This window comes from Ranitomeya imitator, chromosome 1 (assembly GCF_032444005.1).
Source record: "Ranitomeya imitator isolate aRanImi1 chromosome 1, aRanImi1.pri, whole genome shotgun sequence".
NCBI classification, from domain to species: Eukaryota; Metazoa; Chordata; class Amphibia; order Anura; family Dendrobatidae; genus Ranitomeya; species Ranitomeya imitator.
The window spans coordinates 332,408,748-332,424,378 of NC_091282.1; the positions used below are offsets into that span (position 1 = coordinate 332,408,748).

The window sequence follows — 15,631 nt, forward strand, 5'->3', positions numbered from 1 at the left end:
GTCATATTGGTTGACAGCCGGCTTCTCCCAATTAATCAGCAGAGAGTCGAATATACTTCTTGCATTCCCATGCCAGTTTTTCATTGCTGAGATGGGAAAATCTGTCTCTATACAGGGGACAAAGCTGTAGGGATTATGGAAACAATCAAGTGGACTGAGTGTAGCTGTAAATGGGAGTTAAAGGGAACCTGTCACCCCGAAAATCGTGGGTGAGGTAAGCCCACCGGCATCAGGGGCTTATCTACAGCATTCTGTAATGCTGTAGATAAGCCCCCAATGTTACCTGAAAGAGGAGAAAAAGACGTTAGATTATACTCACCCAGGGGCGGTCCCGCTGCTGGTCCGGTCAGATGGGTGTCTCTGGTCCGCTGCGGCGCCTCCTATCTTCATTCCAAGACGTCCTCTTCTGATCTTCAGCCACGGCTCCGGCGCAGGCGTACTTTGTCTGCCTTGTTGAGGGCAGAGGAAAGTACTGCAGTGCGCAGGCGCCAGAAAGGTCAGAGAGGCCCAGCGACTGCGCACTGCAGTACTTTGCCGCAGCGGACCAGAGACACCCATCCGACCGGACCAGCAGCGGGTCCGCCCCTGGGCGAGTATAATCTAACGTCTTTTTCTCCTCTTTCAGGTAACATCGGGGGTTTACCTACAGCATTACAGAATGCTGTAGATAAGCCCCTGATGCCGGTGGGCTTACCTCACCTGCGATTTTCGGGGTGACAGGTTCCCTTTAAGGAAGCAGTGAAGCTCTGAGTGATTTACTGTTTCCATAAGTACTTCTTCTACAAGTTAGCCATCGGCTGCACCTGTTGTCTTGATGATGTATGATTTGGGAATCACCTTGATGGAGAGATAGATTCATTGATAGATATATAGATGAACAATCAGATAAATAAATCAATAGTGAGATAGGCAAATAGATGGAAAGATGTACTTACACCCATAGAAGGCTCTGGAGACAATTTGATACTTCATATTGTCGCATAACATTTTAAGAGGTGCTCTTAAATAAAAGTAGTTTCAGGTTAAAATATTTTCATGGTAAAATTATTAGCATACAATTTATCTTTTGATTTTTTAATACATGGCCAATTTTATATTCTGGATATAATTATAGATTTATTCTCTGCAACAGTTTTTTTGTTTATGCATATACCGTATATACTCGAATATAAGCTGAGATTTTCAACCCATTTTTGTAGGCTAAAAGTGCCCCTCTCGGCTTATACTCGAGTCACTGTCCCAGGGGGTTGGTGGGAGAGGGGGAGCAGCAGCTGTCACATCATACTCACCTGCTCCCGGCGCATTCGCTGCACTTGCCTGCTTATCCAATGGTCTCCGGCGCCCGAAGCTCTTCCTGTGTTTATCCGTCATGTGGTACCCCTCATTAAAGTAATGAATATGGATGCGACTCCACTCCTATAGGTGTGGAGCGTATATTCATTACTTTAATGAGCAGTACCATGTGACCGCTGAACACTGGAACAAGCTGCCGGCGACAGAGACCACCTGAGAAGCAAAGAACGTGCCAGGAGAGGGTGAGTATGACGGGGGAGGGTGAGCCATGCCATATTCACCTGTCCTCGTTCCACCACCGCGCTGTGTCTTCCGCGTTCTCTGGCTGTGACGTTCAGGTTAGAGGGTGCGATGACGTGTTTAGTGCCCGCCCTCTGCCTGAACAGCCACTGCAGAGACCCGGAAGACACAGCGGCGCACGGCTGTGGAATGGGGCACAGGTGAATATCGCAAGTGCCAGTGTCCTGAGCCAGCGGCAACTCCGGCACCTGGGCCCTTTAGCACGCCGGTGTCCCCGCCTGCTCAGGACAAAGACAACTCTTCCCCAGCGATGAGTATGTCTTTTTTTTAAATCTCAGCAGCAGCAGCATATGGGGCATATTATTCTATGGAGGATCTTATGGGGCCATCAACCTTTGTGCAGCATTATATGGGGCATAATATTCTATGGAGCATCTTATGGGGCCATCATTAACCTTTTATGCAGCATTATATGGGGCATATTTTAATATGGAGCATCTTATGGGGCCCATCCTGAACTTTATGGAGCATTATGTGGGGCTCCTGATTCAATATGGATATTCAAAAACACTTAACCTACTGATGTCTCAATTAATTTTACTTTTATTGGTATCTATTTTTATTTTTGCAATTTACTAGTAGCTGCTGCATTTCCCACCCTAGGCTTAAAATCGAGTCAGTAAGTTTTCCCAGTATTTTGTGGCAAAATTAATAATCTTTATTTTTTTTTATATAGCGCTAACATATTCCGCAGCGCTTTACAGTTTGCACACATTATCATCACTGTCCCAGATGGGGCTCACAATCTAGATTCCCTATCAGTATGTCTTTGGAATGTGGGAGGAAACCGGAGTGCCCGGAGGAAACCCACGCAAACACGGAGAGAACATACAAACTCTTTGCAGATGTTGTCCAAGGTGGGATTAGAACCCAGGACTCCAGCGCTGCAAGGCTGCTGTGCTAACCACTGCGCCACCGTGCTGCCCAAAATTAGGGGTCTCTGCTTATACTCGGCTCGGCTTATACTCGAGTTTATACGGTAGTTAGTTTTCATAAAAATTGTAACTTGGTGAGAAAATTGAATTACTTATTTTGTACTCAGTTCTCAGCTGGGCACTTCAGAGCAGCAATCTTCCAGAAATGTCTTCACAAGTTTGCTCTGGTAAATTGCAGCCAGGGAAGTGTAACCCCAGGCACTGTACAGTAATTTGATGTACATTAAAGCTAAAGATGACACTATACATTAGACGTAAATCTGACGAATGTATCTGGGCCTCCCAACTCTATCCCAAGGACAGAGATAAAGATTGTTGTGTTGGATTGCTCAGGGGAGAAGTGGGAATAAAATAAGAGCTAAAAATGGCTACATATCACCTGGTGAACAGGTCCTCTTTAAAGGTACGGTCACATTTAGCGACGCTGCAGCGATCTAGACAACGATCCCGATCACTGCAGCGTCGCTGGAGAGCTGTCACACAGACAGCTCTCCAGCGACCAACTATGCGAAGTCCTCTGGTAACCAGGGTAAACATCGGGTTACTAAGCGCAGGGCCGCGCTTAGTAACCCGATGTTTACCCTGGTTACCAGCGTAAACGTAAAAAAGAACAAATACTACATACTTACATTCCGGTGTCTGTCCTCCGGCGCTCTGCTTCTCTGCACTGTGTAAGCGCCGGCCGTCACCGCTGTGCTCTGCTTTACGGCCTGCCGGCGCTAGTGCAGAGAAGCAGAGCGCCGGAGGACAGACACCGGAATGTAAGTATGTAGTGTTTTTTTTTTTTACGTTTACGCTGGTAACCAGGGTAAACATCGGGTTACTAAGTGCGGCCCTGCGCTTAGTAACCAGATGTTTACCCTGTTTGCCAGTGAAGACATCGCTGAATCGGCGTCACACACGCCGATTCAGCGATGTCTGCGGGAGATCCAGCGACAAAATAAAGTTCTGGACTTTCTGTTCCGACCAACGATGTCACAGCAGGATCCAGATCGCTGCTGCGTGTCAAACACAATGATATCGCTAGCCAGGACGCTGCAACGTCACGGATCGCTAGCGATATCGTTGTTAAGTTGGCCAGTGTGAAGGTACCTTAAGAGTGCAAATACAGTTCTGAATTATATACGAACTCCTCTGGTAGCAGCTTATCTCCCAGACAACAAAGGGCACAGTCAACGGAAATCCAACATGCCAAATCATTCTCGCTCTATTTGGGATGCCCACATACACATTAAAAACCCAAACAATCCCACTAAAAAAAGTAATTTTTCCTTTTTTTTTTTTTAAAACAAAAAAAGTATTTTTCACAGGTTGTTGCTATGAGAGGGTCTGAAGCAAATGAAACTTATTTTTATCATATGTCCACATCATAAACAATGGCCCAAATTCACTATTAGTGTGTTGGTGTTACATCAGAAGTTGAACCTTCTTTTTTTTAGCAAAAAGCAACTAAAACTAATTCATGAACTTACCTCTCATGATTGCATCCATTGGATGGACCTCCATCTGAAGATCCACTATGAGAGCATGAGGAGCAGGAGGATTTGCGAGTACTGGGCTGCCACACTGAAGGTAACCCAACCCCTTGAGGATCTATAAAATCCTGTGGCACTAAAGAGGAAAATAGCATTAGAAAATGTACTGAAAATCCTGATCAAAAACAAATTTTCAGAATCTGGAGCAAATCACTGCTGGTAATAGATTGGATTTAATAAAGCGATTTGTTATACAATCACGAATGTGCACTCTCCACGGGAAACAGGAAATATATCAAGTGTCTTTTATGCAACAGACTGAATTGGGAAGTGAGTAAATCTTTACAACACTGCGTAAACTTAGGCCATACTTATGTTCATAAATAGGAAGTGCCTGACCACACTCCCTATTAATAGTGCCAAGTATAATCTGACCACACTGAATTGATTTACTCAAGCAATCATATTATTTTTTTTTAGTCAAAGTTTGTTCAGGACATTGATGACAATAGTCACAAAAGGGTTAAACTCTTTCTGTGCTGTTTGGGTGATAGAGAATAACCACAAATAGAAGTGCACATTCGAAGAAGTAGCCAAGATGATATCTGTACCACATACCATCAGGAACACAAAGGCAGGTTTTTAATCAATAGAATTTAATTATTAAAATTTGAAAAACATGATCTGAATAAATGCTGAAGGCAGGGTCACTCAGAGGGCAGCCGAGATGCAAGCGCAATGCGGCTTCTTCAGCTAAGTCACAGTGGCTTTCAAGTGTACATTGTACGCTTATTGTTAATGGCTGCACAGTTCCTTCATGATCACGTAGACATTAACAACATGCAATCGATCTAGAATCAATTTTGTTATAATCGATTTGACATCCGCTTCAGATGTAATGAAGCTGAGTGTCGACTGCTGTGCGTGACTCTACCCTCACTGAGAAACAGAAGCTGCAAGTGCTGGAAAGCAGGCACTTTATGTTCATTTATAACAGCATTGAACAGTAATTGACAGAATCTGCATAACTTGTTTTGATCAAGAGGCAGTACACTATTATCCATCATTTTAAGCATTTAGAAATGAGTTTGTGTAAAAGGAGAGGTAGGATGTATGAGCTGGTAGCCATCATGTCACCATTCGTAGAAACTGTACTGCAGAAGAGAATACGTACTGTATGTGTTTGTGTGTGTGTGTGTATGTATATATATATATATATATATATATATATATACACACACAATATATATACACATACATACATACAAATATATATACCATAATATCTCACAAAAGTGAGTACACCCCTCACATTTTTGTTAATATTTTATTATATCTTTTCATGGGACAACACTGAAGAGATGACAATATAAAGTAGTCAGTTTACAGCCTGTATAACAGTGTAACTTTGGTGTGCTCTCTAAATAACTCAACATACAGCTATTAATGTCTAAACCGCTGACAACAAAGGTGAGTACACTCCTAAGTGAAAATGGCCAAATTGTGCTGAAAGTGTCAATATTTTTTGTGGCCTCCATTATTTTGAAGCATTGCCTTAACTCTCTTGGGCATTGAGTTCACTAGAGCTTCACAGGTTGCCACTGGAATCCTCTTCTACTACTCCATGAAGACATCAAGGAGCTGGTGGATGTTCGAGACCTTGCGCTCCTCCACCTTCCATCTGAAGATGTCTCACAGATGTTCAATAGGGATTAGGTCTGGAGACAATTCTTTAGCAAGGCAGTGGTTATCTTGGAGGTGTGTTCGGGCTCATTATGTTGAAATACTGTCCTGCGTCCCAATTTCCAAACAGATGGGATTATGCTCTGCTTCAGTATGGTTACAGTACATATTGGCATTCATGGTTCCCTCAATTAACTGTAGCTCCCCAAAGCAGTCAGCACTCATGGAGCCCCAAACCATGACGCTCCCACTACCATGCTTGACTGTCGGCACGACACACTTGTATTTGTACTCCTAACCTGGTTGCCGCCACATACGCTTGACACCATCTGAACCAAATAATCTTATCTTGGTTTAATCAGAGAACAGGACATGGTTGCAGTAATCTATGGCCTTAGTCTGCTTCTCTTCAGAAACTTGCAGGCTTTCTCGTGCATCATCTTTAGAAGAGGCTTCCTTCTGAGATGACAGCCATGCAGACAATTTGATGCAGTGTGCGGAGTATGTATATAAAGACATAGTATATATAGTATGTATATAAAGACTTCCTATCTACAACATCCTCCCTCAGGTTTTTTGTCCATGTAGAAAGTGCCTACCATGTAAAAAACTAGGCACCAAGAAACAATTTAACAATATATTAAATTTAACAATTTAATATTGTCAATCAGTCAATAGAAGCTGATATTAAAGATTTTATCACTTGCACCACCCAGGGGGTGATTTACGGCATAACATGCCCGTGTGGTAAATTGTATATAGGACGCACCATCCGCCCAATGAATATAAAAGTTGGGAAACACCTCCGAAACATTGGCAATAAATTTATGGGCCATCCTTTATCTCAGCATTTCTTAAAGTATCATGGGGATCGATCAAAGGCATAAAAGTAACTGGAATAAAGATCGTTAAAAAAAGTTGGAGGAGAGGCAATTTCATCCACCAGATGTCCAGAGAAGAAAGTAGGTGGATTTTCCAGATGAACACTTTGATACCGAATGGGTTACCGTAAATAGCGAGATCAAATTATTTGCTTTTAACACATAAGGCAGGATTAGGCTGATATAAAAAGCGCCCACAATGCCCATTGGACCATCCCTGATGAAGGAATCAGTGATTCCAAAACGCGTTGGATTGTGGTCCTTAGGGCGCTCCATAGCTATAGCCAGTCACGTGAGGTATCACGTGACCATGACGTCACGCAAGGTCCTGCAGTTTCCTGCACCTTGCTGGATGTTCGTCGGCTTCTGACCGGGAACACCTACACGCTTTGTTACCAACGAACAGGGGCGTCTGTCACCGGCCGGGACGGCGCCCCACCAGTAAGGAAGCCTTTTCTGCATGGTGGAATCTGGCACGCACAAACTAGTGCATTCCGCAAGGACCTTCAATACTTGGAACCACCATCCCTGCGGCATCATCCTGACACACAGGTAAATGAATAATAGGTGGCATTGAATACATTGTGTCAACTTGTACACTCCATCTAGGTGCATATATATATATATATATATCTTGTAGGGAATTTTTCCCACTATCTGGTCTTTTTGTGCAAATATGAACTCCGCAGCTACAGCAACAAAATTTTGCACAGTCACACGTCTGGACCCTGAGAGCGTCATAGGCTATGTTGTGAGGTGAAATATTAACCCCGCGCTTTCCAATTCACCAAACTATTTTGCCCCTATCTACATAATGGGGAAAAAAGTGAAAGGAAAAGTGTTGGAGGCGTCGCAGCTACAGAAACAAAATTTTGCACAGTCACACGTCTGGACCCCGAGAGCGTCATAGGCTATGTTGTGAGGTGAAATATTAACCCCGCGCTTTCCAATTCACCAAACTATTTTGCCCCTATCTACATAATGGGGAAAAAAGTGAAAGGAAAAGTGTTGGAGGCGTCGCAGCTACAGAAACAAAATTTTGCACAGTCACACGTCTGGACCCTGAGAGCGTCATAGGCTTCGTTGTGAGGTGAAATTTTAACCCCGCGCGTTCCAATTCACCAAACTATTTTGCCCCTATCTACATAATGGGGAAAAAAGTGAAAGGAAAAGTGTTGGAGGCGTCGCAGCTACAGAAACAAAATTTTGCACAGTCACACGTCTGGACCCCGAGAGCGTCATAGGCTATGTTGTGAGGTGAAATATTAACCCCGCGCTTTCCAATTCACCAAACTATTTTGCCCCTATCTACATAATGGGGAAAAAAGTGAAAGGAAAAGTGTTGGAGGCGTCGCAGCTACAGAAACAAAATTTTGCACAGTCACACGTCTGGACCCTGAGAGCGTCATAGGCTTCGTTGTGAGGTGAAATTTTAACCCCGCGCGTTCCAATTCACCAAACAATTTTGCCCCTATCTACATAATGGGGAAAAAAGTGAAAGGAAAAGTGTTGGAGGCGTCGCAGCTACAGAAACAAAATTTTGCATAGTCACACGTCTGGACCCCGAGAGCGTCATAGGCTATGTTGTGAGGTGAAATGTTAACCCCGCGCTTTCCAATTCACCAAACAATTTTGCCCCTATCTACATAATGGGAAAAAATGAAAGGAAAAGTGTAGGAGGCAAATTGACAGCTGCCAGATGTGAACAAGGGGGACTTAACCCCTTCGCGCCAGCCGCCGTACTAGTACTGCGCTGCCGGCACTGCATAAGTGCCAGCAGCAGTACTAGTACGGCGCACCGATCACCGCGGTCTCGCGCTGAGCGCCGCGGTGATCGGGTGCGGGTGTCAGCTGTATATGACAGCTGACACCCCGCAGCAATGCCCACGATCGGCGCTATCGCCGATCGCGGGCATTTAACCCCTCTGATGCCGCTGTCAGTAGTGACAGCGGCATAGAGGGGGATCGCGCAGGGACGGGGGCTCCCTGCGCTCTCCCACCGGAGCAACGCAATGAGATCGCGTTGCTCCGGTGACCCGGAAGGAGTCCCCGGATCCAAGATGGCCGCCGGACTCCTTCCGGGTCATGAAGTGACCTGGCTAGCCGGCGCCTGCTAAGAGCAGGCGCTGGAAAGCCAGCTAAGCTGCCTGTCAGATCGTTGATCTGACAGTGTGCTATGCACAGTGTCAGATCAACGATCTGATCTAATACAGAGATGTCCCACCCTGGGACAATGTTAGAAAGTAAAAAAAAAAAAATAGAATGTGTAAAAAAAAAATTTAAAAAAATCCCCAAATTAAAAAAAAAAAAACATTTCCCAATAAATACATTTATTTATGTAAAAAAAAAAAAAACAATAAATGTACACATATTTGGTATCGCCGCGTCCGTAACGACCCGCTCTATAAAACTATCACACTAGTTAACCCCTTCAGTGAACACCGCAAAAAAAAAAAAAAAAAAACAAGGCAAAAAACAACGCTTTATTATCATACAGGCGAACAAAAAGTAGAATAACACGCGATCAAAACGACGGATATAAATAACCATGGTACCGCTGAAAACGTCATCTTGTCCCGCAAAAAAAAAGCCGCCATACAGCATCATCAGCAGAAAAATAAAAAAGTTATAGCTCTCAGAATAATGCGATGCAAAAACAATTATTTTTTTATATAAAATAGTTTTTATTGTGTAAAAGCGCCAAAACATAAAAAAATTACATAAATGAGGTATCGCTGTAATCGTACTGACCCGAAGAATAAAACTGCTTTATCCATTTTACCACACGTGGAACGGTATAAACGCCCCCCCTAAAAGAAATTCAGGAATTGCTGGTTTTTGTTCATTCCGCCTCCCAAAAATCGGAATAAAAAACGATCAAAAAATGTCATCTGCCCGAAAATGTTACCAATAAAAACATCAACTCGTCCCACAAAAAACAAGACCTCATATGACTCTGTGGGCCAAAATATGGATAAATTATAGCTCTCAAAATGTGGTGATGCAAAAACTATTTTTTGCAATAAAAAGCGTCTTTTAGTGTGTGACAGCTGCCAATCATAAAAATCCGCCAAAAAAACGCTATAAAAGTAAATCAAACCCCCCTTCATCACCCCCTTAGTTAGGGAAAAATAATAAAATGTAAAAAAATGTATTTATTTCCATTTTCCCATTAGGGTTAGGGCTAGGGTTAGGGCTAGGGTTAGGGCTAGGGTTAGGGTTAGGGCTAGGGCTAGGGTTAGGGTTGGGGTTAGGGTTTCAGTTATAATTGGGGGTTTCCACTGTTTAGGCACATCAGGGGCTCTCCAAACGCGACATGGCGTCCGATCTCAATTCCAGCCAATTCTGCTTTGAAAAAGTAAAACAGGGATCCTTCCCTTCCGAGTTTTCCTGTGTGCCCAAACAGTGGTTCCCCCCAACATATGGGGTATCAGCGTTCTCAGGACAAGTTGGACAACAACTTTTGGGGTCCAATTTGTCCTGTTACCCTTGGGAAAATAAAAGCATAGGGGATAAAATATCATTTTCGTGGAAAAAATTTTTTTTTTATTTTCACCGCTCTGCGTTATAAACTGTAGTGAAACACTTGTTGGTTCAAAGCTCTAACAACACATCTAGATAAGTTCCTTGGGGGGTCTAGTTTCCAATATGGGGTCACTTGTGGGGGGTTTCTACTGTTTAGGTACATCAGGGGCTCTGCAAATGCAACATGACGCCTGCAGACCAATCCATCTAAGTCTTCATTTCAAATGGCGCTCCTTCCCTTCCGAGCTCTGCCGTGCACCCAAACAGTGGTTCCCCCCAACATATGGGGTATCAGCGTTCTCAGGACAAGTTGGACAACAACTTTTGGGGTCCAATTTGTCCTGTTACCCTTGGGAAAATGAAAGCATAGGGGATAAAATATCATTTTCGTGGAAAAAAATATATTTTTTATTTTCACGGCTCTGCGTTATAAACTGTAGTGAAACACTTGTTGGTTCAAAGCTCTCACAACACATCTAGATAAGTTCCTTGGGGGGTCTAGTTTCCAATATGGGGTCACTTGTGGGTAGTTTCTACTGTTTAGGTACATCAGGGGCTCTGCAAATGCAACATGACACCTGCAGTCCATTCCATCTAAGTCTGCATTTCAAACGGTGCTCCTTCCCTTCCGAGCTCTGCCATGCACTCAAACGGTGGTTCCCCCCCACATGTGGGGTATCAGCGTACTCAGGACAAATTGGACAATAACATTTGTGGTCCACTATCTCCTGTTACCCTTGGGAGAAAAAAAAATTGCGGGCTAAAACATCATTTTGTGGAAAGAAAAAATGATTTTTTAATTTTCACAATGCTACATTCTAAACTTTAGTGAAACAATTGGGGGTTAAAAGTGTTCACCACACATCTAGATAAGTTCCTTAGGGGGTCTTCTTTCCAAAATGGGGTCACTTGTGGGGGGTTTCCACTGTTAAGGCACGTCAGGGGCTCTCCAAATGCGACATGGCGTCCGATCTCAATTCCAGCCAATTTTGCATTGAAAAGTCAAATGGCGCTCCTTCCCTTCCGAGCTCTGCCATGCGCTCAAACAGTGGTTTATCCCTATATATGAAGTATCGACGTACTCAGGACAAATTGCAAAACAACTTTTGGGGTCCAATTTATCCTTTTACCCTTGGGAAAATAAAAAATTTGGGGCAAAAAGATCATTTTTTGTGAAAATTAAATATAATTTTTTTTTTACGGCTCTACATTATAAACTTCTGTGAAGCACTTGGAGGTTCAAAGTGCTCACCACACATCTAGATTAGTTCCTTAGGGGGTCTACTTTCCAAAATGGTGTCACTTGTGGGGGTTTCCACTGTTTAGGCACATCAGGGGCTCTCCAATCGTGACATGGGCTCCGATCTCAATTCCAGCAAATCTCGCATTGAAAAGTCAAATGGCGCTCCTTCCCTTCCGAGCTCTGCCATGTGCCCAAACAGTGGTTTACCCCCACATATGGGGTATCAGCGTACTCAGGACAAATTGTACAACGTCTTTTGTGGTCCAATTTCTCCTGTTACCCTTGGTAAAATGAAACAAATTGGACCTGAAGTAAAAATTTTGTGAAAAAAAAGTTAAATGTTCAATTTTTTTAAACATTCAAAAAATTCCTGTGAAGCACCTGAAGGGTTAATAAACTTTTTGAATGTGGTTTTGAGTACCTTGAGGGGTGCAGTTTTTAGAATGGTGTCACTTTTGGGCATTTTCTGTCATATAGACCCCTCAAAGTCACTTCAAGTGTGAGGTGGTCCGTAAAAAAATGGTTTTGTAAATTTTGTTGCAAAAATGAGAAATCGCTGGTCAACTTTTAACCCTTATAACGTCCTAACAAAAAAAAATTATGTTTCCAAAATTGTGCTGATGTAAAGCAGACATGTGGGAAATGTTGTTTATTAACTACGGTATATTATGTGATATAACTCTCTAATTTAAGGGCATAAAAACTAAGAGTTTGAAAATTGCTAAATTTTCATAATTTCCGACAAATTTTTGTTTTTTTCACAAATAAATGCAAGTCGTATCGAAGAAGTTTTACCACTATCATGAAGTACAATATGTCACGAGAAAACAATGTCAGAATCACCAGGATCCGTTGAAGCGTTTCAGAGTTATGACCTCATAAAGTGACAGTGGTCAGAATTGTAAAAATTGGCCCTGTCACTTAGGTGAAAACAGGCTTTGGGGTGAAGGGGTTAAAGAATGAGAGCGATGGCGCCAAAGAGTATATACCGTACAGTTGCTAAGGTGGGGCCTCGACATGGGAATTCACCACACACGGGGATATGAACACACACAAAATGCGCCACACACTACCACGTGCTTGAACACATATACCACCCTCAGCACACATTTCACCACAAATACACCAACCTCGCCACATAAAAGTCAAAACACAAAAGTCGCCACTCAAAACCCACCACGCGCAGAACTCGCCACATGCAAAAACTAGGCTCTTGCAAAACTCGCCACAAGTGCAAAATTCTCCTCATGAAAAACTCGCCACACGCAAAACTTGCACACGCGGAAAAATTGCCACATGCACAAAAGTTGCAACACATGCAAAAGTTGCCTCACACTAAACTTGCACATACTCAAAAGGCACCACACATAATACTCGCAACGCGTAAAACTCGCCATGCTGCACACAACTTGCTACACTAACCTGTCACATGCAACTCGACACACAAAAAGTTGCTACACGCATGTTGCTACACAAAACTCATCTCACAAAAGTCGCTACATGCATGTCGCCACACGCAACTCAACACACACAACTTGACAAACGAAACTCGCCCTAAAACACACACAAGTCTGGTATTATCCTTCAAAAATAAAAATCTGATTAGTAAGCAGACAAACTACAACAATTGCACCATATAGGAAATACGGCAGCTGTCAGTCACATGACCTGTCTATTATGTGTATGTGTGAGCTAATATATACTGCCAGGGGGAGGGCTTCCTGTTGGCTGGGGATTTATCAGGCTGCCAATTTATCTTACAAATACTGAGGTAAAAATACTGAGCAAATAACATGTGAACAAGGTCTAATACAGGAGGAGATTACACGCAGGTATATACTATATACAGGAGAGATGACACACAGGTATATACTATATACAGGAGAGATGACACACAGATATATACTATATAGAGGAAGAGATGACATATAGGTACATATATATACAGGAGGAGATGACATACAGGTATATGCTATATATAGAAGATGACATGCAGGTATATACTATATGCAGGAGGAGATGACACTCAGATATATACTATATACAGGGGAGATGACACACAGGTATATACTATATACAGGAAGAGATGACATACAGGTATATACTATATATAGGAGATGACATTCAGGTATATACTATATACAGGGGAGATGACATACAGGTATATACTATATACAGGAGATGACATACAGATGTATACTATATATAAGGGAGATGACAAACATGTATATACTGAGGTGATGAGGTGAAAATGAAAAGGTGTGAGTGCAAAATGAGAGGAGTGAGGAAAAATAGTGGAGTGATCAGAAAATGACAGATGTGAGGTTGAAATGACAAGTGTTAGGGGGGAATGAGAGGAGTGAGGGAGAAAATGAGAGGTGTGAGGGAGAAAATGAGAGATGTGAGGGGGAAAATGAAAGATGTGATTGGGAAAATGAGAGGCGTGATGGGAAAATAAGAGAAGTGAGGTGCTATAACTAACCACAGATATTTACTATGCCCAGGCAACGCCGGGCTCTTCAGCTAGTACACAATATAAAGGGCAAACATCAGCCCTATACACAGTATAATGGGCCAACAGTTCCCTATACAAAGTACAATGCCTCCACAGCTCCCACATACAAAGTATGCTGGGCCACAGCTTCGCTATAAACAGTATGATCGGCTACAGCTCCCCTATACACAATATAAAGGGCAAACATCAGCCCTATACACAGTATAATTCCCCCACAGCTCCCCTATACACAGTATAATGGGCCACAGCTTCGCTATACACAGTATGATCGGCTACAGCTCCCCTATACACAATATAAAGGGCAAACATCAGCCCTATACACAGTATAGTTTTTTATAAATAAACACAAAACATATTGACCTAAATTTACCATTATCATAAAGTATAATGTGTCAAGAAAAAACATTCTCAAAATCACTGGGATTTGTTGAAGCATTCCAGAGTTATTGCCACATAAAGTGACACTGGTCAGATTTCAAAAATTTGGCTCCATCACTAAGGGGTTAAAGTTGAGTATTAAAATTGATGAATGGCTGCTGTTTACCTCTTATATCAGCTTCTATAGTTTATTGTATTGCTATCTTTGGAGGACATGGACCCAGGGTCATTGAACTGAAGTTTTCTAATATGTTGATTACCCATTTTACCCAGCCATGTAGATTGTTGATACGCAAAATAGTGAAGGACAAACTATGCAGATTGATTAAATAATCATACAATGAGAATTAAACTCATCCTACCTCCTCCCTGACCTGTGGATGATGACCTGTACCACAGATGTAGGTATAAAAAAGATGTTGATCCTTCTGCAGAGATGAGACTCAATAACTCAAAAGCCAGGACACCATCAAGACAGGTTCTAGAGAACTACCGCCAAGGGACCATGACACCATAAAGGTGAACACAGATTTGACATTCTACAGGACGCTAGCTTAAGGGACCTCTGCCCTAGCTGGAGTAATACAGATCTACTCCATTGACAATTACTGAACCCATGTATACGTTTGGGGAAGCCAGGATTGGGACCCTCGAATCACCTGGACCATGGATAGGATTGGAGAAGCCAGGATTGTGACCCACTGGCTACCTGGCCCCATGAAGACGTTCAGAGAGGCCAGGTTGTGACCCTCCGGTCACCTGGCCACTTGCCTCGATGGACAGTCAACTTCCTAAGCTTGTCATTATCGCCTCTCTGGGAAGCCCCAAAGTCACAGCTGCTCTAACCCAGACGAGTCAGCGGAAGGGTGAGGCTCTGTAATTTGTACCACCTTGGGTATTTTGCTAGGACTGTTCTATATGTTAGTGTCTGGTGGTGGTTCAATAAAGTATCCCCACATTGTTTTACCCTCGCCCTGTGTTGTCCAATAGTATTCTGTCCATGGGAATGGAGAGCAAACTCTGGGCCAGGCAGTCTCAGCCAAATGGATGAGAGCATGCACTAATCCCCCATGTCTCCACATTTCCACACTGTATATTGGGCGCAGCCTTAGCCCTCAAACAGTATAATGGCCCCCGCATTAGCCCTCAAGCTGTATAACAGCCCTTGCATTAGCCCCCAGTCTGCATAATGGCACCTGTGTTAGCCCTCAAACAGTATAATGGCTCATGCATTAGCCCCAAACTGTATAATGGCACTCGCATTGACCCCCAAGCTGCATAATGGCCCCCCGCATTAGCCCCTAAACAGTATAACACCTCCCACACTGTATAATAGCCCTTACAATTTACGAGCGCTCCCCACAGTAGTCTCTACAATGCCTGAGGGCCCCCCACTGTTTCAG

At 43.1% G+C, this 15,631-nt stretch overlaps 1 protein-coding gene across 1 annotated transcript in view; it reads right to left on the bottom strand.

The window, feature by feature from the left end:
* Positions 1-15,631, bottom strand: part of SGSM1 (small G protein signaling modulator 1) — a 446,836-nt gene that overhangs the window by 95,837 nt on the left and 335,368 nt on the right. The window contains exons 13-14 of the mRNA XM_069759191.1: positions 4,001-4,139; positions 936-1,000 (exon numbers count right to left, since the gene is read on the bottom strand). Coding sequence (XP_069615292.1) covers positions 936-1,000; positions 4,001-4,139 — 204 coding nt within the window. The remainder of the gene's footprint in view (positions 1-935; positions 1,001-4,000; positions 4,140-15,631) is intronic.